The sequence below is a fragment of the Stigmatopora nigra genome, chromosome 9, assembly GCF_051989575.1.
Source record: "Stigmatopora nigra isolate UIUO_SnigA chromosome 9, RoL_Snig_1.1, whole genome shotgun sequence".
NCBI lineage: Eukaryota > Metazoa > Chordata > Actinopteri > Syngnathiformes > Syngnathidae > Stigmatopora > Stigmatopora nigra.
The window spans coordinates 8,395,171-8,419,631 of NC_135516.1; the positions used below are offsets into that span (position 1 = coordinate 8,395,171).

The 24,461-nt window shown below is 38.3% G+C and overlaps 4 protein-coding genes across 5 annotated transcripts; 1 reads left to right on the forward strand and 3 right to left on the reverse strand.

Moving 5' to 3' along the window:
- Positions 1 to 4,855: 4,855 nt before the first annotated feature.
- Positions 4,856 to 9,490, reverse strand: tmem275a (transmembrane protein 275a). Its single transcript, XM_077724392.1, has 2 exons — positions 9,265 to 9,490; positions 4,856 to 8,081 (listed from the first exon to the last, which is right to left on the reverse strand). The coding sequence occupies exon 2, from the start codon at positions 7,962 to 7,964 to the stop codon at positions 7,344 to 7,346; it is 621 nt and encodes a 206-aa protein (XP_077580518.1). The 5' UTR covers positions 7,965 to 8,081; positions 9,265 to 9,490; the 3' UTR covers positions 4,856 to 7,343.
- A 1,906-nt stretch (positions 9,491 to 11,396) lies between these two features.
- Positions 11,397 to 16,537, reverse strand: LOC144201739 (complement factor H-related protein 1-like). 2 transcript variants are annotated; one of them, XM_077724500.1, is made up of 11 exons: positions 16,438 to 16,537; positions 16,167 to 16,358; positions 15,197 to 15,379; positions 14,637 to 14,825; positions 14,399 to 14,464; positions 14,222 to 14,290; positions 13,650 to 13,703; positions 12,908 to 13,069; positions 12,670 to 12,831; positions 12,432 to 12,457; positions 11,397 to 12,338 (listed from the first exon to the last, which is right to left on the reverse strand). In XM_077724500.1, the coding sequence occupies exons 1-11, from the start codon at positions 16,493 to 16,495 to the stop codon at positions 12,324 to 12,326; spliced, it is 1,176 nt and encodes a 391-aa protein (XP_077580626.1). In that variant the 5' UTR covers positions 16,496 to 16,537; the 3' UTR covers positions 11,397 to 12,323. The 2 variants fall into 2 exon arrangements, with proteins under 2 accessions (XP_077580626.1, XP_077580627.1); XM_077724501.1 differs by lacking the exon at positions 14,222 to 14,290.
- LOC144201740 (beta-1,3-galactosyltransferase 2-like) lies at positions 15,905 to 20,734 on the forward strand. Its single transcript, XM_077724503.1, has 2 exons — positions 15,905 to 16,036; positions 19,421 to 20,734. The coding sequence occupies exon 2, from the start codon at positions 19,481 to 19,483 to the stop codon at positions 20,648 to 20,650; it is 1,170 nt and encodes a 389-aa protein (XP_077580629.1). The 5' UTR covers positions 15,905 to 16,036; positions 19,421 to 19,480; the 3' UTR covers positions 20,651 to 20,734.
- Positions 16,794 to 23,788, reverse strand: cdc73 (cell division cycle 73, Paf1/RNA polymerase II complex component, homolog (S. cerevisiae)). Its single transcript, XM_077724499.1, has 17 exons — positions 23,625 to 23,788; positions 22,989 to 23,094; positions 22,799 to 22,868; positions 22,627 to 22,689; positions 22,311 to 22,363; positions 21,977 to 22,065; positions 21,687 to 21,900; positions 21,251 to 21,349; positions 21,003 to 21,081; positions 20,811 to 20,875; positions 18,837 to 18,894; positions 18,543 to 18,578; positions 18,310 to 18,397; positions 18,072 to 18,233; positions 17,874 to 17,974; positions 17,663 to 17,804; positions 16,794 to 17,576 (listed from the first exon to the last, which is right to left on the reverse strand). The coding sequence occupies exons 1-17, from the start codon at positions 23,753 to 23,755 to the stop codon at positions 17,540 to 17,542; spliced, it is 1,593 nt and encodes a 530-aa protein (XP_077580625.1). The 5' UTR covers positions 23,756 to 23,788; the 3' UTR covers positions 16,794 to 17,539.
- Between the last annotated feature and the right edge of the window lie 673 nt (positions 23,789 to 24,461).

The following is a 24,461-nucleotide window of genomic DNA, read 5'->3' on the forward strand; positions in this document are numbered from 1 at the left end:
TGGCATTAAAAGACATATGTCATGCATTACCAGGGAATAAAAGAAAATTGCATATTTGAACAACAGAATATAGGCTTTCACCAAATTTCTGCTTCATAACATTCTTTCTGTGAAGAAGACTTTGGATCATATTTTTCCCTACAGAATATGATTACTTTTATGTGGAGCAGGGAAACCAGTCTGAAGCAGTCTGAACTCTGCAGAGATGTGTTTTTCCATAAATTCATGGTCAAACTGAGCTGCGGTGACAGAGTAGAACCCTCTGCTGGTGCTCACCAGAATGACATGTTGTTTATCAAGTCATTAAAAGCAGCAAGGCCCAACAAACCATTCAGAAGCCACGTTTTGTTCTTTAAGTTCTGTCACAATACACATAGATGATCTGCACGTGTTTTCACTCAACAGATATTACAAAACCTTTATCTTCAACAACTCCATGTTTAAAAATAACATGGTGTTGGCACTTGACCTGTGCTCATCCTCAAATATCAGTTCTATTTAGGGCTATTTATTGATTGTGTAAACAAATCAGAGTCTGTCAAGAAATGGGTCGGAGGCAATTCATCAATTTGCACAGAAGCGTTGACATTTGTCTATGGAAAGCATTGACTGAGTGAAAGGAAAAATAATAAGCTTAACAACTGTCAATGATTTTTCTGTTTTTCTATTAAAAAGCCTTTTTGGATGTTATATTGCATTTTCTTTATTTTGTACATGCGGCTATGTTAAGGTAAAGTGGGGTTATGCAACGATTGGGCCAAAAAATAAAACAGTGAAGGGTATCATTGTTCACAGCCTGTCTTATGGATCATGTTTACTATGAAAGCAAATGAGTTTCAGTAACTCACTTTCTGCCTTTAAAAGAGATAAATGCTCAATCTATTTGTACTAGTAGGACTGGCATCGGCTGTGATCTTTCATTGTCAAGCCTTCCACTTCAGATTCATTGGACATTGACCATCGTCAATGGCAGGAAATTACTTTACAGATAATATATATTTGCTATATTTGAACTGGAATTGCATATCGTCTGTTCTTGACATTTGCTAGCAATAATATAACCACCAAAACATGGAAATACTTTTTATTTGCTTTAAAATGGTTCTTCACTGGGTCGTTCCAACACACTTGATTGTCATACAACCATCACTAGGCAGCAGAGACGGGGATTATTCTTGAATCTGAGAGTAAGTTTTTCCTATGACTGTCATCTATGAGCCGGTAACAAGGTTATTCTAAAGGGTTCCCTGAGTTTTATGGTGTTGCCAATTGTTATCCAAAATCTTGAAGGTATTTCAAAACATACCTGAACTAAACCCGAGTAAGAATACATATACCAGTCTCAGACACGTAATGTGTACTTTCATGGCGCAATACGACACGACAGCTATTGTCATTTGAGTCAACAGTGCATTCAGGCCGAGTTCAATTCTGTATAAAGCTTCATCAACTCCTTCCACTGCCCTCCCAGTCTGGCTGCAGAAGCAGAGCGAACTGGGTTGGGCTTATGTAACCAGTGTCTGTTCTCATAAAGACCCTCGGTCGCTCGTCTTCCCCTAATCTTTTCAGCTTGATTACACTTCACATCACTCCGCCCATTGCGTGTTCTCACACACAGGAACAATCCGGCTCGTGCCACATTTGAACCAAGAATCCGGTTCGGAGCGGATGATGGTGGTCGTTTTTGGGGGGAAATTGGAGGGGAGGGCTCATGATTATGCAGGTGTGAGTTCAGTGACTTGTCGTGACAAATGTAGAGCATATACATCAGAGCTGGACTGATTATTTATGTATCTATCACAGCTTGCAGCACTTCTAGAAGGATGCTTGGTGGTAGTGAAGTATTATCACTCTCTTTTTTTTTGCCCAAGCTACCAGAATGTATAGAAAAGAGATTATGCAAGAAGCAAATAATTGTGTCAGTATTTACTACTTGCTTACAGAATCTCATGTTGACCTCCTTACAAGAATGAAACCAATTTTATGAATGGCAAAATACCACAACTTGCTCATAATTGAGCAAATGACAAAGCTAGGTTTCCTGAAGTTAACTTCATTCAACATATGCTCTTTTATTTTATCATTGTTGAGGTAAAAGTTTGAAAGCAGCAGTATTTTCCAGAGACAAACTAGGTGAAAAGGGGAGTCGAGCAAAAATGGCCTCTGACTTGACATCATGAATGTCAAACTTTAACACAAAGGTGAATAGGCGATAGGCTAAAGGAGCTCTGATATTGGTTGGACTTGACTGGTGCAAACATGCAAACTCCACACAAGAAAATCCAAATCTAGGATTGAACCCTTGATCACAGCACTGTGAGGCTGACACACTAACCACTCACACACCGGGCTGCCCTACATATGCATGTACAGTGGATTTATTCCTGAGAGCTTCCACTAAAATGACCTACAAACATGCTCACCAAAAAAACAGTAAATGTTTTTTATGGGCCTTTATAATATCCCGGTCAAGGCCATTGGGTTCAATATATCATAATGTGGTATATATGTAATGAACCCAATGGCCTTGCCTATATTATAGGGTGATGCCAAAGGCAGGTTTGACGGCACCCCTGTATACAGCATATTGGTGAATACAAGAAATATGTTTTCTCTTATTGCTGCTGGATGAATTATATTTCAAATATGCAGTAGTTGTATGGGCCAGGCTGTGGATCTTGGCATGACATGGCTCAGGCAGCCTCAAGCAACCATCTGGTCTCTCAAATGTTCTATTTATTATTATTGAAAATGTTGTGTTTATATTATAATATATTTGGTATTTATATTGCCCCTGGGGTAAGGTGGTTTAGTAAACTATGTGATGTAGTACCTTGTGTTTAAAATAACAAACAAAAGTATATATCCTGAAACTCTTCCTTACAAACTTTAATATCTGCTCCCATCTACTGGGCATAACTCAAACAACAACCATATTTGAGTGCCACAAATGAAGCTCTGTCGCCCCTTTGTGGTATTCGTGATTATAACCAATTGACTCATGATCAATTTATTTTAGAAGCAATTAATTACTTATTTTGTAGGTTCACCAACCTATCAATTAACAGTCTGTAATAAGTGGACATGGCTAATTGGCAGAGTGGAGAGCTGCAAGAGCTTCATTTTTTCAGCCAAAGCTGAAATTTGCATCTTGGAATGATTTAATGTCATCATAAAAATCCAATTATTGCATTTATTTTCTCATGAAAACCCATAGAAGCAATAAAAGCAACATTGGGTTGTCATGTTCTCTCTTCAGAAACATTGCATTGTGATATATTTGTTTTCATAAATGAGTTTCCATTTATTAAGTTTGATAATAAGCATGAATCATAATGGTAATGTAATTAGAGAATATTATTCGGTCACGTCTGAACAAATAGATGCATCAGTGCAAGAGAGAGTAATAATGGAGATTCCTTTTGGGGTGTTCATACACCAGCCCATGCAGATTGAGATATTTAATAGGATTGAAGTGTAGGATTGGGCATTGGAAGGGCTTTTTATCCAACAATAAAAATATGATCAAAATATAAATTAATATCAAATATTGCAAAACATAGAAAATACTGTTGGAGACAAAGAATAAAGGACTGAAGAAGGCAAATCACCATCAAAATTGGTTGACTTTTGGTGAGTCAGAAGCTTGAAACGACAAAATTGGCACTACCAAAGGGTTGAGGCGAAAAATAGCGGGTACACTTGTGGTGACTAGAGCTTGGCCTTGTGATTTGTGCTGAATGGATGAAATTGATAATTTAGTGCACTTTATGAGATTTATGAACATCATACAATTCCAATTTGTGGGGCTGCTTAAGCGAATTTCTACTTTGCATGTTCACTTATTTTAAAACTATAATTTCAGTAAAATGGGAGTTTTTCCTGGTTGCTTTAATCTACTTTGTTTGTTTTTAGGTTGAAATGAGCTTACCTTAACAAGGATCCCTTGCTTATGTTTCCATCAATCAATCATTGGGTGGCCATAACGTCATCCAGAATTGGCTTTGCTCACCTAGCCACAAAAAACAAAATGCTGTTTAGTAACAAAAAATAGCAATATATCAGCTTCCTTAAATAAGAAAAGTGCATGAGCTTGTTATTGCATTTAGTCATTTGTGAGCATCCCAGCAGAAAGAACAAAATGAGATTTTTTTCTCATATCTAATAGTGGAGACCAATTTAATGAGAAAAGGACTATTTCCTGTAAATGGCCACCTCACATGGAGGCACATTATTTGACAATGTTAGTCCTATTTTAGACAATCAAACACAAGTGTCATACTAGATTGCCCACTCATCCTCGGGATGTAATTAAAAACCCTCCATCGTGCATCACATGCTCTCCAGTCTATCAGTTGCGTAGATACAACTGATGTTTCATTTCCCCATCAGTTCATAAGGTTCTAGTCACATCACATGATGTGATGCCCTGTTTATATTTATGTTAATTGCCTTTTGTGTGTGTAACTGTTCATATTGCTCAATTAAATGTTAAGGCAATGTTTTTGTGACATCACACACATGCACATAATGAAGTATGGGGGGCATTTATGCAGTTATATGTTACTGCAGAGGCGGCAGTAATCAAATAGTTTTCCATATAGAAATAAACTCAGGTTGGATATGAAAAATATTGTAATTGGCTAAAATAATTGAGATGTGTATCGTAAAATACTCTTTAATAAGGTTGATTCCCAATAGAAGTCAATATTGTGACCTTTGGTGACTAGCAGTTCAATATTAACTCAGTTGTCCTGCCCTAATTTAGTTAGCATTGCCTTCCAAAAAGCACAAGTGCCTCAATTTTAATTCAGAGATGTTTTATTTACAAACATGGATACAGACAATCATTTTATTCGGAATTTCAAAAGGTTAAACCAACACACACACACACTCACACACGTGTACAATACTGTATATAACAGCAAGTACAGATTACAAACAGGTTACTTGCATTTCCATAAACTGAACATGCAAAAACCTTCATTAGTGCTTTGAATGTAATCTTTCTGCAAAAAACCGTCTTGCTATTTCCAAATACCGCTTGATTTTATTCAGTCCATCAAATTGCTTTTGTTCCCATCCGGCAATTGACTAAAGGTTTGAAAGATGTGTTTCCTCTTGAAATACTGAAATTAAGAATCGTTAATATCTTCTTTCAAGTGTTGGACTACTTGCAATTATTTTAGTGCGTGTGTTGAAAATAAGCATTTGGCATTTGGGCATATTGACAAGGAGAGTCAACATCCTGTCCGTCTTTTGTCCATAATGAAGCACGGGAAAAATAATTAGTATGAGTCATAAGGAGGGCGTTTTCACATAACAGTACATTAGCAGATGTTGCCATAGGGTCCAGTTAATTTTTGCTATCATAATGAATGATTCAATATCAGGTCCAGGAACTTTTACTTCAATTCATTTATTTTTTTTATATTTCCATGCACTGCAGGATACACAATGTGCACAGTGTTTATCTTGGGGTATTTAAAAAGAACGTATTTAAGTTTTAAAAATCCTAAACTCCATTGTAAACTAGAATTACAATGTTAATGGCGAGAGTAAAGTGAAAAATGACTTGGAAAATATCTAGCGATTGTGTTCTGTGCAAAGATGAATTTAAAATAAAACCTCACAATTAGTGATTCATAATATCAGGAATGCTTGTACAAGGCTTCATGTCCTTATGCACCACTTGTCACTTCATTAAGTAGAAGTGCACAATCAAATGATAGCAGACGGATCAAAGACGGTACTTTATTTACATAAATGTGAGGAGCGATTTAATTTTGATCGTACAGGTTTGTTTTGTTTGTGAGGTTAAATTAATGGCCTCATCTGTAAACAGGCTTTCTGAAGAAAAATGAGCATGCCCTTTTTTGTAAAATAGCCCTCTTTAAATGGATCCTGATACTCAATCTAAGGCAACGTCGCTTTCACAGAATTCAGGCTTTCAAAAGTCTCTTGGCAGTCAAGTGGAACAACAATATATTCCACATCTAAACAAAACAAGCATTGTTGACTCACTCACTATAACATGTGTCAAGAAGCTGAGCTTTTGACTCAAAAAGTCAAAGTGGCCTGAAAAGTGAATGCAGTATTAACGTCAGACCTCTTTCTGTCTAATTAAATAACTACGACTGAAAATATATTATACGCAACACATCAGAGTTGTTATAAGAAAAAAAACACAATATGGTAAAACTGGATACTATTTCTATGTGCCCTCAAATGATAGGAATGAACTTCAGTATAATACCAAACCTTCATTTGATACGCAAATAAATGGCAAACATCACTGTGAATCCATTTCACTCCTAACCTTTCACCACTAATCTTTGACATTTGCAAAAGAATCAGATCCACAATGGCAGTTCAAAGCGCCTAAAACATAGATTACAATAATACAAGACCTTGACATTATACAATATGAACATCTGGCTGCATAATGTGGTAACTATATACCCTTTTCACCATATGGCATACATTCTAGGGAAAAAAAACAATGGGTTGCAAGATACACCTCTCATCAGCAATGGATTTTTTTCCCAGAAATCAATGTATTATTTAATAAATCACTACTAGAGTGGAGTACTCACACACACAGTGATGTTTGGTGGTCTGAAATTGTGTTGTGTCCTTAATTGTCCCTCTCATTGCAGCTTGTGACTAAGATGAATGGGCGGAGCCATATGACACGCCTGTGGCGCATTAGGAGCACAGAAATTAAGAATACCAATCACTATCAGCTGTTGTCATGGTTACAGCTGTGTGTGTCAAATGTCTCATTTGAGGTCGCCTACCTATGTATCCTGTTGTATTTTCTTTGTGATCATTTTTTTATTTTGTGGTTTATTATTGGTATTGTTTTCGATTCTTTATTTTTCATTTATGTTTGCCTTCTCCTTGGTTTTCTCACTGATTCGATTCACAGTGTTTTTGTTGTACTTTGTTATACTCATCTTTTCTGCATGTTAAATGCATGTGACTATGAATGATATTTGATTTTGCAAAATATTTTAACTTGTCTGAATTACAGTTCTGCAGTGTTCAGTTGAAAATATTTCCAGTATTCATGATTTCAAATCTTCACAAGTATATAAAGAATAGAGCATGAAATATAATTTTGGGGGGTTTGGTTAGGAACTGACACCCAAAGATTCTCATGTAAAGCCACAAACAATAACAACATACTAATTTCTCTTGCGTCCCACTGTTGAAATGCCAAAAGTAGGTCAATCTAATGCAAATTGTTACATGTTTACCATTTTTAGGTAAAATAAAAACAACAGTCACACTCAGTTGGGTATTATTAACAAGAAGGAATTACACTGTCGGAACTCAGGTTAGGTGGCCATTTCTTCTCGTGGCAAATTGAGCCTCACCTCCCCTCCTGAGTCAGTTGATGCTGAAAAGAATACACCAGCCGAACCCGGCGAGCCGTTGGTCTCCATGGTGAAGAGTTTGCAGGTGCCAGGCAGAGACGCGTCAGGAGCCTCTTTTTCCGGACTCGATCCCCTGGAAGACGCGGGGGAGGACGTGGGACTGAGCTGCACAGCTGTCGTGTCCTGTAGCGTGTGTTCGCTGGTCTCTATCTCAAACGCCGCCCCCCCAGCCAGCCCGCCGTTCCCTACCAGGTTCATGCCCCGACCACCCATTTTGGCGCCACGCAAGCTGTGAGGCGGAGGCAGTCGGCTGCAAACGCAACAAGCTCCGAAAAAGGAAAAGGCCACCAGGAGGAGGATGGGTCCGATAATGATGGATGGGTTGGCAGAAGGCACCAGGGTCCTGAAGGCGAAAACTCCCACCAAGGTGATGTTAAGACCGGCCAGCATAATACACAGACCGCAGGCACAGCACAGGGCCGGCGATGGTAAACCGTGAGGACGAGAAGCTCTCCGCTTTTTGTCCTTTGCTGGCTCTTTCTTTGACATGGCAGCGCTGGTGTTTCTGTCGGTGATGACCATGGCGCCACCTCTGGGTTTCCACTAGGTTTTTCACACAAGTATCTTCACCATGGTCCTCTTTTATAGACAAAAAATGAGCTTAAGTGAGTCCAGTTCACAATGAGGTAATACCTTTGCCTGTGAGAGACAAACAACACCAATTAAAAACAAACCAATGTGTCTAAGGAGCAACCATACTGGAAGAGGCGACTGGTCGCCAGTTACACTTGGGCACACAGAGAGACAGATGACCACTCGTGCTACAATCATACCGCCACCGGCATGAATTGAACCCTCTCCGAAGTTAGTGGTGTGTGGATACAAATAAATATTTATTCCACCAATCCATTTACAACAAGGTTCATACTTGTCAGGGTTGTGGGGTCAATCCCAACTGGCTTTTGGGCGAAAGGCAGACTACACCCTAAACTGGTCACCAGTCATTGGTAGAGCACACATGAGGAGTTTAAAATGAATAAAATGTAATATACACTGTGGTTATGACAATACTTTAAAGTTTTGTTTTTCTTTCAAATGTGATAGTATTTAATGTATTTTTATTTGAACAATAGACATCCCATTTATCTAAACTGGGCGGACCAGCTGTGGATATATTCATGTTTGTGTCAAAAATACTTTTTTTCTCGATATGTTGAGTTTCTGTGCCAATTTTGATGGTTGTCATGTTGGTACAAATGTACCTGATAGTTTAATTAAAAAAGCATATATTTGGTGTACATGGAAATATATAGTGTCATAAACATTAAACGTAAGGTCGTGTTCTGTAACTGAAACAACTGTAAACTGTAACACATAATATATTACTGTAAAATTTAATTCCAGCATCTTCTCTCTTCTATTCCCTTTATTATTGAGGGAGAATAGCTGGTCCACAATGAATTTTGATTTCTCTTTGAGGAATATGGTCATATACAGAATTGGTCAATTGGGGCTGGTGCCCAGATGACATACTGATTTACACAGTATGTGATCATTATTTATGAAAACGGCAATATTTGACATATGAATGTATGAGTTAACTTGAAACACTCAAAATCCAAATCTGTTTCCATGTATACACACTATTAAATTCGATAAAACCAGAAGCATTGCTCCCCTTTCTCTACTTCATAATCGCATCATCCTTTTAGTGAATTATTCCATTAAGCATTTCCAATTCATCACAAAAACCCTGCGCTGAAAAGAAAAGGCAGGGATGCACATTATGCAAGGTTTAAAACCAGTCTCACTGCATCCGTATAATAATATTATTTTGCTGCAGAGGTGCATAAAAAACATTTTTGAACATCGGCTTGCTTACCTTTTAATGCCCGACGACGCTTGCTGTCCATTCTTCAGCGATGCTTTCCCGATGATCTTCTGCAAAATGCTTCTTCTTGGTGTGATGGTTTAGACGTCAGACTGTGCAGATGTCGGTTTTTCGACCGCTGTTGTCTCAGCTGTGCCGTCTCGAGGGCGCATGTCATGACACGCGTTCTTCCAGGAGGCGAGACTGCCAAGTGATGCGCCACATTCGCCAACAAACGCCAACGTGGACCTCCCCCAAATGGGATGGGCTTTTACTATATATGTATGTATAGTATACGTATAATCAGGGGTGGCGAACACGCGGCTCTCGAGCCAAATGCGGCTCCCAGCCAACATGAATGCGGCTCTCTGCTTCATATTTTGGCGGCTCTTTGTCTTGTTTCATGTTTCTCTTATTTTAATTTTCTCATAAGACACTCAAATTCATTATTAAAAACAAATAATAAATGATACTTAAAAAATAGTGGCCCGGCTGATGGGTAGTTAGTGCATAGGCTCCCACAGTTCTGGGATCCTGGGTTCAAATCCAGGTTATGTGAATTTGTGTGGAGTTTGCATGTTCTCCCCAGGCCTGAGTGGGTTTCCTCCGGGTACTCTGGTTTCCTCCCACATTCCAAAAACATGCATAGGTGGATTGGACACTCTAAATTGCCCCTAGGTATGATGGTGAGTGTGAATGATTGTCCTTCTCCTCGTGCCTTGCAATTGCCTGTCCACCAATTCAGGGTGTCCTCCGTCTCCGACACTCAGATGGGATAGAATCCAGCATCCCCCATGACCCTTGTGAGGATAAGCGGTTCAGAAAATGAATGCATGAATTATTATTACTTTTCAAATTGTATTTTTTGGGAGCATATGTACAGTCTATTGCGATTTTTCTTTCACTTCTGAATGCCACAAAGTGCTCTCCTTTTTTGGAATTATGAAAATACATACATTTAAATTTGCTCAAATGATTTGAAACCAGAACAGCCATGTGCTATTCATCCTCCCAGCATGTCACGATTTTGTTCTCCAGCCACAGCCATCCTCATTTTGACGTCTACCATGTTCAGACCAACCCACATGTATTGTCCTGAATATTAGTTGTAATATTTTCCCCCACAGGACTTGTAGTGCACAATGAGCATGACTCTTTCTGCTGCACTCTGGTGTCTGCTCACATTGTTATGTGCACATAAAACATGAAAGCAGACTACGTACGTAATACCTCACATCAGGTACTGACCCCTTTATGGTGTAATAACCATAATGCTTTCTTAATTGCGAGATGAGAACACAATGTGATGAAATGAGCTCCATAGAAATGGAACCAAAGGGCTTAATTTGTTTCAGTTAGTGTCATCAAATCGGGAGGCGCTGCTCAAAGAATGATAATATCACATCAAGAGCTCCAGCTTGGTTTTTGAAACGACATCAATAAAATATTATGAGTTTTTCAACAAATGCCTAAATTTGTCCATCTTTACCAGCAAGATTAGCTGGTACTACTTTGTATTGTACGTCAAAGTCTTTGTCAAATCTCAATACATATGTTTAAATAATGACGTGCGTTATATGTGTCACACTAGCAAACACATGGTCAGTGAATAATGTCTCAATCTGCTGTTCTCATGGTGACATCTAACGATGGAATTGCCCATTTCTCTTCAAATTGGTTTGGTCCGGCAGCAAAAAAAATGCTCTTTTAGTGGTTAGGATGTTGTCATATAAAAGCAGTCATTTGTGAGCTATCCCCCTAAAAGTTTAGTAGATATGTACACACATTTGGGCTGTAAATTACAGTTTAAAAAATAAAATTGAGGTAAACAGAATGGGGTATTAGTCAGCATATCTGCCCTCCAGATTAAAGGACTACCAGCCTGACTCAGGTTTCTAATGTGAGGAGTTCATATGCTCTCCTCATACTTGATGTTTTCTCAGAATAATCAGACTTTACCCTACATTTCATGTTTGTTTTTACCTGCAAACAGCATAGGGAAGAAAGTATAAATGTAACCTTTAGATTTAATACCTGCTTCACCCCCTTGTGGCAACAGTAACCTTAAACAAACGTTCTTTATATTTTCAGATCAAACATGCCTCTTTATAACACTTTAGCTTTTCAAAAAGACTCCCGAGATGTCTCATGTAAGCAGTTTATTTAAGGTCATGTCATGGCATCTAATTTGGGTTGTGGTGAAGATTTTAGATATAAACTTGTATAATGCTGGAAATGATAACATTTGGTCAAAATGTTGAAATAACTCAAGTTTGTGTGTCGATAAATGCGGGATAAAGGGGCTCTCCATTTACCATTTTGTTAATATGGTCACCTTTTAACCATTAAATTTGCATTGTAGATTGTGAAGTTAAAAATGCATATTTCAGATGTAGAATTTGATTTGAATTGATCACCTTTTTTTTTTTCTTCCCTCAGAGTGCAATTGATCTTTGTCTGCCACAAAAGTGAAGCAAAAGCGAATCCTAGAAACTGCGTTGCGTTGTTCCTGGTCAACCTGAAGGTGGAGTTGACACCAGAACCATGGGGCTTTTTGGTTCACTCCCTAGCACTTCCCTCTAATTTAACACTTATTGATTCCTTCTTATGAGCGGTGCAAACTGACACTTAACCCTGGCTGTGAAGCCTGAATCTGCCCAGAATGTCTTGAAACTAGTGAAGTAGTGAAAAGATTCTGCCAAGAACTCTGTGTTCATGTTCATTAGTCAGCTTGTGTGTCGGGTGCCGTCAAACCGCATGAAGTTCCAAAAAACACATATTTAAGGCGCCGCCATCTTGTCGAGCTACCGCCAGCTTATTGAATCAGTCATTTTATCCCACATTGAAATGTGGACAAAAAGCCAAATGAAGCATTGAATGGTTTTCAAAACTGCGAGGCATTGCGCTAACCATTTCACCACCGTGGTGGCCCAAAATTGGCTGTGACGAAGAATCTAAAATGTCAAAAAGCTCCTTCTCAAAGAAATTAGGATGATTTTTTTAATGAAAAAAATATGAAGAAAGGATTTGTCTCTATACCGCTGTCTTCACGTGGATGCAGTTTTCTTCCATTAGTAACACCTTTGCTATTTCCAACATGATAAGACAGAAAATATGTCAATAAAAGATAAGTAATAAGTAATGATACCATACATACAGGATATAAAAATAACACGTACCCAATAGTGATCCAGGTAATGACAACCTAGCCAAAAATAAAATGACAATTTTAGCAGTGCTGATAAAAAGGATTTCTATTCTCGTATGTAATTATAGTCATTTAGTCAGTAAGAAAGACGTCAAATCCTTTTGAACCAGGAGACCCGGCAGTAATGATTAACTGCCATTCAGCCCAAGTCAAAAAGAATGGACACCTATTGTTGTCAATGGCAGTAAATGAGAGAAGCGTCTACTTACATGGGGTAACTCGAGCTTTTCCTTTAGTGCATGTAATCAAGCTGGAGTAGAATGTCCAGATACACTGAACTTTCTTACTCTCTCGTTCTTTTAGAATGATCGTCCCAGATTCTTGGAGGCTGTAGTGTCTGTACTCATCAAGGTCAATTTGACAGTATGCTTCTGCACAAAGAAGTAGAAATTGTAGTTATTTCAAGGAGAAGCATAACTCGGAAAAAGCTCAAGTCAGTTTACTTACCCTTGCATGTAGGTAGTTGTGACCAAGAGCCATTATTGTAGCAAACTACTGTTTCTGGACCGATCCTTTTATAAAAACCGTTGCATGCGTATCTTAAAGACATTGTTTTTTTTCGCACAACATCACCATTTGGAACTTTTGGGTACGGTCCACAGTTATCAACTGGATCAAGAAAAAGCATTAAAAAATACATTAATAATGATCACACATTCATTTTATGCATGGAATAGTTAAAAAACATGTGGGGCAGATGTTCTTTTGTCAAAATTGTATCCAAAAATGCCTTTTTTTTTGGGTTATGTCCTCATCAGGTTCATGAGTAAATTCACCTTCTAATAAAAAAAAATAAAAGATCAAATGTGGTGTTGCTATCTATGAATTTTTAAATCATTATCAAGCCTGTGTTATAAAGGCTTATTTGGTCAAACCACCTTTACTGAACAAGGTGCCCACAAGTACAATTCTATACCCATACTTATTAGAAACCGATAAACATATAAGTAAAGTCCATTGTAATTCATTCCGAATTCAGATAAAAAATATATATTTTTAAAGATTTTACAATGCCTTGTTTTTAATAACAATTCTATTATTTTAATTTAGGAAAAGATCCATAGCATGTGTCCAGGAATTGCCCATAAAAATATGCATTTGGCTATATATTCGCCATATTTATAGTCATGTTTATTTCATTGTCCCTGCAATAAATAAATACATGAATGAATGAAATACAATGACTTACCATCTGTGATCAGGGGTGAGATGGTGCTGTCCTTGTCAGAAGTGCTTTCTAATCCTTGACAGGGAGAAAAACCATCAGCTACTGCAGTTAATATCACAAATAATCATACTATTCATCACATTGATTGTGGTATGTTATATTTTTTGATCATGTTCTACAATGATCCTGTACTGAATGATGTTTTTTGTTCCTTGCAGAGATGAACCATTAATAATGGATCAATTAAACACTAGGCCCGGAAGAAACACATTTGTTTGACTAAATTAGAACTAAATTAGAAAAGCAGTAGGCTATAAAGAGTCATACTAAGAAGATGATATGACAATATAAATTACTGTCACTATACTTGCTGGGTTTTAATCTTCTTATTACTGTACACTCCATGTGAGATCATTTAGTTTGGTGGGGGTAATCATTTTTACTCAGTTGGTCCAAATATGATGCACTGCTTATAATGGAGAGCAGGCATTATCCAACATTTACACTCAAATGTACAATGGGACAGTATTGCTACAGTATTTCCTTAAAACATCCGTTTTTTTCTGGTACAGAAGTGTTTTTGGTCACCCAACCTGTTTCGCGTGGGTTTCCGGGTGCACGGCTAGGAAAACCACCAGTATTGGCACCACCCCGCCCTCTTTCTGGCAAACAAGTGAGCACATTCCCACAAATGATCATTTAGTCAACTATTGCATTGTGATAATTGGCTGGTTGCCATTGACAGCAATGGCAATGAGTAAATAACTTACCGGAATCAACAGGTTTTGCAATGACTCCTGTTGTGTCCCCATTTCCAGGACTATGTTTGGATATTGCTAAAACACAATGACAAAATAAATATACATCCCCAAACACACTGCTGACAATAAAGTCTTCCAATGCCAGCTTTGTAATAAATGAGTTTTAACAGCTCGATGTAAAGTTGATACTTATACATGAACAAAACTAATAAAACTCAATAGAACTTTATAAGTTTTTCAAACTTACTGCAGCTTGGCACATCTTTCCATGTTCCAGAGACACAAAAAATGGACTTTCTGGCATTTGCTCCCTCCATGCTGTAGCCATCATCACATTCATAACGAACTTCAGAGTCGGCTGCAAATATGTGCTGATATTTGTGAAGAACAACAGCGTGTGGGATGTTAGGGGGCTCATTACAAGACGTTTCACTTCCTGGGGAAGGGAAATTAAACATTTATTGAAGTCATCAACTCCATGGAGCTGTGTTAAAGGGAACTTTATACAATGATTAAGTAATATTGATCCACATATCAGAGACACCTGATTCCAATTTCTGAGATACTGTATGAACCAAAAGCACATTATTAGACAATGTCATAATTAATAATTCATCCAGTAATGGTTGTTTTCTTACTGCAAAACAGGAAAATAACCAAAAAATAGTACTAAATGTTAATTTGCCAATATCTACTGGCGAAAAACAGTAAGCCGTACATACCCTTGATTCAGTCATCATTATTTTGAGTAACAAATATTGGTTATATGTGAGAAAATATGGTAGTTGGTAATTGTGATTGACTCACTCTCACAAACTGGCAAAGGAGACCAAGCTCCCTTTTTACATGTGGCTGTTACTCCCCAGCCTTTGTGTTTGTATCCTTCATCACACTTGATCCTAATGACCGATCCATCCTTGTACCACAAGCCATCAGGACTTTCTCCATATTTGCCGTGAGGAACATTTGGTGTGAAGCAGGTGTTTTCATCTGAGGAAAGAAAATCAAAACATATCTCCCCTTTAAAATGCAAAGATGTGTACAAAAGAAACAGGAAAAAGAATGATAACACTGAGGATAAATGATCCTCAAGTGAAAAACAGGTGCTCCAAGTAGGACCTGATTTACTCGGAGGTGCTGGAGCCTATCCAAGACAACTATGATAACAGAAGGGAGACACCCTGATCTGGTTGTTGGCAATTTTTCTGCAGTAGTATGTTACACCATTGTATGTCAAGCTGCTTTTTGTGGTTTTAAAGTGAGGTGTGTTTGCTTATGCAGCTGCAGTGTTTTATGTTAAGACATTCTGGAAAATGGAGGAACTATTTGTGTTCTATTGTTTCAGGTAAAACTAATAAAATATATATTTTTGTTGTTGTAGAAATTTGACGCTTTAAAACATTCAATAAAAAAACCCTAAGAAATTCATAATTAAAACATTTTTTTGTTGAGATAGAGGAGCAGGTTTAGCCATGAAACATGCAGACGTCATAACTGCACCCGCCTTGGTGATCACAAAAGTACAAGTGACTGAGCGGGTTGTTGTGTTATATACAGTTGAAACACTTTGCCAAAGCACTTGGAATTGGACCACTTGATGAAGAAGTTCAACTTATAAAGAAAGAAAACTTGACCAATTGCATACAGGTAAGCCATAGTTTTAAAAACATCAATTTCAATACGTAGACTGTTTTATTTTTGTGGTTAAGTTTTCAATGCTGTTGCTAAGGTATAAAATTCCTCATCATAATTTGACATATACATTATGCTTACTCACCAATGCATTGTGGTATATGGGACCATAACCCATTGAGGCATACACTGGTGGCCCACCAACCTTCCACTGCTGGTTTCTTCCCAGCATTGCAAGCATATGCGAGGCTGCTTTCATGTAAATAGCTCCTCTGCTCAGGCACTAAAAATCCTCCATCCAGCTGGGGAGCAGAACACGGCTCTGCTGGAATTTGGCCTAGGAACAAATAATTAAAAAAAAAAAGAAAGTCATTTCTATTTTTCAGTAGAACTGCATCAGTATGAAGTAGACATACCAAGAAGTTGTCCAGGAAAGGACAAGAGAAAGACAAATCCAAGACACCTGCAAAACATTTTGTAAACATTCTCTGACTAAACTAAGCAAATGTTCTCAATCAGATCAGGACTGGTTAATAATTGTTCAGTTGAACCCATCTCCTAGTTAAAAAGCAAATACAGACCTCCATTACATTGGATGTTTGCTTTGAAGAGCAAGACTGGAAAGTTTGGAAAAGTGGATAAAGGACACTTTTACTCCAATTTGAAGTTCAACCATAGATTTCAGCCTTTAAAGTCAAACTAAAATGGTACCATTTCAAAATGATAACTACATGTACTACTGTACACTCGCTAAATAGACAAGAGCACACGGTTGAGGTTCTTATAGGCGTTTATTTGTCTATTTAAGTCATTATTTAAGAAACTGTTTCCATATTTCCCACTCCCCTGAAATCGACAAAGCAAACTGAAGCTTGGGGACCGGGTCACCATATGGCCGAGTATCTCAAAAAGTATCCGACAAAAACAAACAAACAAAAGAAAAACTGAAAGATCGCTGAAAGGATATTCTCTAAAGTAGTAGAAGTGTTTCTTCTATGCCTCATAGGCTTTCAGCGTGTGTATATACATCAGACCGCAACACAAACTTCCCAACACAGAGGAAAACGTGACTTTACCGAAAGGATAAGTTACAAAATTCCCTTTCACTGAGTGCAAACATGAAGCTTACATGTCTATTTTTTCCAAGCACATTTTATGATATCCAAACCATTTGACCCTTCGCAGCTTTCCTAGATCAAATGGATTGAACGTCTATCTGCATCAACACCAGTGAACAAGATTGATTTCATATGTTATGTTTCAAATAGAAAATACGGATTATGAGCATCTTTTCTGAATACAGATCATTAAAAAAAAAATGAAATCCCCTCTTTGTGAAGAGCAACATTTGCATTTTAAGTGCTCAGGGAATCCGTTGGGTACTTCATCATGCTTCTCCTTGGAACATCACGGTGAAATATGGCACTGCTGCTCAGCATTGGTAGAACGGGGCCGAACAATGTGACAGTGCCCAAAAGTTGATTGGGATTTTCAGAGTTTGGCCATTGCGATCCGAGTTTAAAACCTGAGGTGAGATTTGTGTTTCACCAAGTATCTGGAGGACAGAGAAACACTTGTGGTCAATGATGATGCATGCTCAAAACGTTGTGAAGGAGAAAAGTCTCAAAAGTTGATAACCACCTGTCTAGTGTTTCCCAAAAACGTAGAAAGATGGGTCGGTCCAGGTGGCGCCGATGGCGGCTCAACTCCAGGACCGTCACATCCCATTTCTGCACGTTAGGATCCGTCTTGGCCTCGTCATACTTTAGGTGAAAGGCTCGAACTGAAAGTGAGGTGATAACATAGATTTTGAGAGCGTCCTGCATCTACTCACAGCTCTAAAGAAACTTACTTTTGGCAAAAATGTCAACGGGAGAACCATCGGGAAGCAGCCAGGGCCAGCCTTTAAATTGCCAGGCGGGACCTTGTACAAACACAGCTACCACTCGGTCCCTGTGAAATAACGAGATAAGTTTCTTTTAATGGTGACGGACATCCAATGCATTTGAATTGGGGGGCTGTAGTCGAAAAGATAATGACATGATCTTACCAGTCCTGCGGCGCGAGTTTGAGTGGCTGGTCGATGACTCTGTAGGGGACGGTGACAGAGAGCGTGTTGCCGGCGGGTTGGATCTGGTCTTTGCGCCTCTGGAGAAGAACCTCATTATCACGCTGGATGCCTTGCTTCTTCTTCTCGTCAGATGTGACGAATCTGGCAAGAGGTGGTTTGGCTCAAATGAGAGTCCGGATCTCACTGAAAGTCTCCCATGTGTGACTGTGAAACATACTTGAGATCTTGCAAGAGATCCTTGGCGTTCAGCATTGTGATGAGTGAAGTGGTGGCGGCCGGAATGATGATGATGGGAGTTCGGGACCCTGTGAGCAGAGGGAAGCTTGTTAGGGGAGAAACAATATCACATTCATACATCATTTTTGTTGTTGATGTATTGACTTTGCATTGTGTTGAATTTAAGAACATATAAACTCTTTGGAAGATATATTTTTAAATTATTTTGAATACCTTTTTTCTGATTTGGTGGCGGTCTGGCTTGTGAAACTAGGAGACAAAAATACACTTTTCAATATCAAAATATGCATTTAATACGTTCACTACTGGTCAAAATGAAAATAGTAATTGTGAAGTTTCTTTAGTTTCCCAGATGAGTTTTTTTCCATGTTTAGTGTCCATTGGATCCCCAAATCACTTGAAACCTTGACTTCCGTATTTATTCCACGGAATATGGCAATGAAACATTGAAACTAAAACAAACAACATCCCAAGCGGGATGCTGTTGCTTTGCATTTCTCAACTGACCTGGACGAGGTACAGGTTGTTGTGCAGGAGTCTGGGCCTTCCGAGCAGACGCACCTTCCTACAACACAAACATGTTCAATAAGTCACTTTCAGTTTCTCGACTGGAATATAAATGGGTGTTTACTACCTTACTTTCACTGAATGCAGATACAGTAAGAATGGAAAAGAATCTAATGTAAAATATATTTTGTGAAAAAAATAATACTGAACTACTCCACTACTAAGAACAATTTGCATTATCTTAGGTTAAAATTTAGAAAACTTTACAACTGGTGTGGACTGGAACCATAAAAATGTAATTATATATACATATAAAAAACTTGACTTGGACTGGAGCCCATTGGGGAGACGTTCAAATGACAACATACCATTTAGGCAGTAAATCGCAATCTACCAATTGCAGTTAAAATCCCACCACAGTATACATATAAGACTGCTTGAATGTTTAGTTTCCCATCTTTTTCTCCACAAACTGTTTATTGAGGAAAAAGGTTGTGCCCAGTTGTAACTTCCCTGAATATAGAATTTTACAAGAATGCACTGTGCCTTAAAATATGGCGTTTCAATGTTCTCTTTTCTCCTAGGTTACTACTGACTATTCCAATACCAGCTGGATGACTTTCAAAAGTGATTAAGCCAGAACCATGCGGCTGAAAAGACGCCGCTGCTTTGTACAGGCAAGCAAAGTCATTTTTTTGTTCTCACTGGTGGCTCTGCTGATTGTTCTGATCAAACACATCGCTCCAAATATCGGAGTGGCGGTAGAAAAAAGACATCAAAAAGACAAATCAAAGCTGAACACAACCATTTCCCTCTGGAAGGACTTCACAGGCAAAGAAAATATCAGCTCCCATGGAGGGGAAAGCATCATTTCTATTACGAGCGTCAAGACTTTTGAGAATTTAAAACCAACTAACAGCAAGCTGATAAAGTCAGTAGACTTTAACAGTGACGGCCTTTTCCCTTACCTCATCAACGAACCAGACAAATGCAAAGGGAGTCGAACAGCACCATTTTTGGTGTTTTTAATTACCACAGAGGCTTTGCAGGTGGAAGCAAGAGAAGCCATGCGACAGACCTGGGCCAATGAGAGATTGGTCCCAGAGGTGGCAATCGTTCGGCTATTTCTACTTGGAAAACATGAGGGGCCGCTGACAAGTAACCACCAAAAGATACTCTCGGAAGAAAGCCAAAAATATCACGATATCATCCAGCAGGATTTCTTGGATTCTTACTACAACCTAACGCTGAAGACTTTGATGGGACTGCACTGGGTGGCACACTATTGCTCGGAGGCCAATTATGTCATGAAGACGGACAGTGACATGTTTGTCAACACAGACAGGCTCATCCACCGCCTGCTAATACCAGAACAGAAGCCCAAGAGGAACTACTTCACCGGACATGTCATAAGAAATGAGTCACCCAACCAGGACAAAAATAACAAGGCGTATGTTCCCAGAGAGGAGTACTCCAAAGCAAAGTTTCCCGCCTTCTGCTCAGGTACGGGATATGTGCTTTCTGGAGATTTGGCTCCCAGAATTTACACTGCCTCCTTGAGTCTTCATCAAGTCCACCTGGAGGACGTGAATATGGGATTGTGCTTGGCCAAACTTGGGTTGGAGCCCACCAACCCACCAGATGGTTTGTTTTACCACTGGCGTAAACCCTACATAGTATGCGAGTACAACAAACTGATAACATCCCATGGCTTTGAGCCCAAGGAAATTATCAAATACTGGAGGAGGATGCAATCTGACAAGACAAGATGTGAATTAGACAAGACTTTACTGAGAAGAAAAAAACTTAAATGAATCCAGTTTAGAAAAGATGTCAATACTCAGAGCAATCAATAAGAATTTGAATGTCAATTTGAAATAAAGAATGTCCACATTCAATCTCTCGGGAAATACGTCTTTTGTTTTAGACTCTCACACTTCCTTCTTAGCTAGATGAAAAGATCTTTGTTCTTACCGTCACGGACTTAAGAGTCATTCCGTGGTAGGTACCCATGGTATCGATCTTGAAACCTTCCGTTTCTGAAACAAACAAACAACAATAACATTGCTGGCTTCATTTGTGAAACTGCGACAACGATATGGTTGCTCCCTGTGCACGGGCTCAATTGAAGTACACAATTCCAGTGAGTGAAATGAGCACACTCACCCTCTTTTCCTTTGAATCTCTCCTGATCGTATCTGTTATATGCTGCGGGGACAGGCTGCTTGTTCCTTAGCGAAGGGTCCTGGTAAATAGAGGTTATTAGTTTTCAAACCATAATAAGAAAAAACAAAGAAAAATGTTGGATTTGAATGGCCTAATTTTGAACATTTGTTTGCATGGAAACCGTCAAGATTCTGGTGGCTGCCGTTAGGATGATTGTATTTATTAATTAATTTTCTTATGTCCTTTACCACTTGAGTTGTGTTCTGTGCTGGTCTCTGCTCAGGTGCTCGCCCTTCTTCTCTGGCTTTCACCGACTGAAGAATGGCAAAGATGTTCTTGGAGAAGTTCTACAAGAGGAACAAAAGATGCTTATTATTAGGCCATAAGAATTTCCCACATATTGGATTTGCCATTCATTCACATGTATTTTAAGATTTTAAGTGGTTATTTGTCGCCATCTTGTGGGCATACACTACACTACCATTGCAAATTATATTTGGCCAACTGCAGCAATGATGCGCAACAAGTCCATTCGTCTTCAAGCGACAAAAAATACCAGTGATTAAAATGTATGATTTTGTCTTGTTGAAAGCTATGCGGAACACTATTTTGACGGCAGAACAAGATTTCTGTAAGAATAAAATGAAATTGACGGGATACAATTACTTTTGGATTGATTTGTACCTTTCCCGTGCTCTGAAGAATGGTTGTCCTTGTCCTCCAGACCCTCTCTCTGCTGACAATGTCTCGAGTGACATCTACCTCAGCGTCCACAAAGCTTCTCTGTTTTACGGTTATGTCATCGTCCAAATCAGGTTTGATGGTAGACCGCTTCTTGGCCATGATCTTGGCTTTAATGGCTGCAATTTTCTCCACTGACATGGCCTCAGACAGTGATCTGATGAAGTGGGGAAACATAGGTTCAGGGTACTGTAGTTGATAAGCCCAAAAGAAGTACATTTTGTATACAGTACCTGATTTGGTCAGTCTGTACAATCCCCTCTTTGTGGCCCTCCAAACGAGCAGCCAAACGCTCCTTATCCAGGCGCACCCGTTCCTCATCCTAGATGCAAAATTTAAAAGTAAATTAACAATTGCTGTGTCCTACAGGTGCAAGTACGACTACAAAAATAATCATTACGACCTCAGTTACATTTTGAATAAAGGATCAAGAAAAATTAATGCAATGAATCTGAGTTTAAGTCAAATTGAACAAAGCATTATAAATGTAACACTTTGTGATTGCATACATTGCACCACAAATGTCATCCTAAATTCAAAAGTTTTGGATGTGTCAAATATGCTCACCTCAATCCTGGGTTTTTTGGCTTCTGAAGAAACCTCATCAGCAGCTCTTTTTACTAAAAACATGCAAAACCATGTCAATTTGAGACTTAAATGGCACATTGTAAATTGTACAATTTTTTTCCCTTCTAAGTTTTGTATTGAAATACATTAGGATTTCTCAAGATGTTTTTTAATCATGCACTAAAACAGTTGAGTAAAAAATGCATATATTGGGATGCAATTAAAATGTGATCATTCAAAAATATTGTATTCCTAAGCCCGTAATTATTATTATTATCATACAAAAATGGGCACTGGTTTATAGAGAAAAATATACCTTGAGTTGGTCTTTGCAGGCCAATTTCAATGGGTGCACTTCTGTCAATACTCGTCGATGTTGCTGTGAACACACAAACACAAAAATGGAAAAGCTTAGAACTTGTTTAACAATGAGTAAATAAACAATCTGTTTGACTAACTTAACATGTGATTTCCCTAATGCTACTTACAGCTCTCGCCATTAAGGTAAGAAAGTAAGCCTTTTCTGTCGGGCCTTCGAACAACAGGGATGTTCTCTGTCTATCAAACAGAAGGAAAGAAAAAATACACGTAAAAATCCTGATTTGAGATTAATCAGGGAAAAAACACACCATTAATCTTGACAAAAGTCCAAATTTTAAGTTTTTTCCCAATACTTACTGCAGCTCTTCGCACGTAGGACGGATGTGGTAGATGTACATTGTTGAGCAAAAACAAAATAGAGTCCAAAGTGTAGTATTCTTTGGGCTGGCCTTCTTTACCAGTTCTGGGGGGATCAAAGATAACAATATAATAATATAAATAGTTACTCAAAATACTGATGCCTCACTTTTACATCACACTTACAAACAAGGGTTGCATTATCAACTTAATTTTGGACAGTTCGGCCTCCGTACGTAAATACCTTGCAGTTACGTTTAAGGAGAACTAAAAAATATGAACATCTACAACCGCAGTTACAAAAATAAGTCCATAAAACCGGGAAAAAAAAGATAAATAAGTAAATCTGCTAGAAATCTACTTGACAGAAAACATGTTGTCGTAACAAGTTTTGTGTTGCTTAGGATGACACTCCACAACAATAATACTGTAATAAAGCAAAATTGCCATTAATTGTGCTTAACAGATTGCGGACAAAATAATATGAAAATCATCTAATTGTGTATGAAATATAGGAGTTGAAGAGTTCAGTTAGCATGCAGTAGCTACTCAGCCGAAATCGCATACTCGAAGCACAAGCGATAAGCTGCAGGCCCGCAAAAATGCATTGAAAAATACAACTTAAAGCTGACATACCCCCAAATTATATAGTTGGTCTTAACATTCTTCGGCCAGGAGAACTCTCCAAATATAACTTCATCTCCCTTTGCGACGATTTCCTTTTTTTGGATATTATACTGACGAAGAACACTTAACACATCCGCCATCTTCACTTGCCTGATGCAGAAGTGTGTTTGCAAAGCCCCCAGTTATCAACACGAGGTGTCCTCGCAGAATGCCTGCACAAAAATAATCAAAACAAAACGAAAAAAAGAAAAACTTGCAGATCTATCGCCATAATATTCGCAATGGATTTGTATAAAATGATAGAATATACATTTACTTTTCCCAAATTGTGGTGGCCAACTGTTAAGTGATACGTGTGTCACAGCGGGGTTTCTTAACCCCTTTGACCTTAGAAGGGAATTTAACAACAGATAGGTGTCTGCGGGCATTTCAAATAGTATGTTTTTGCCTAACTTGTATTCCATCAAGCTCTAAAAGAGTAAAAAAAAAAGACAATAAAGAGCAAAAGTGCAAATGAAAATGTCTTTCTATTATAGTAACCTGTGTATTATTAACATGCAATCATTTTAACAAGAAAAAAGTGTCATCAAAGAAGATGAAAGGAGACTGGTGCAAATTGACGAATAAATGGGTACAAAAATGTATTGAAGATGAAAATCACCATATTATTTATTACATGGTAATAATAAGACTGCAATACCAAATATAGCCAGTAAGTGTCAGTAATGAACCTCTTACACAGTCTTCTTCTAACAAGATACACATGGATAAAAGGAATAAATAAATATTTTCTATAAATCCTGTAATATATAATGAGAAACTGCAAATAGTTTTATATGATAGTAA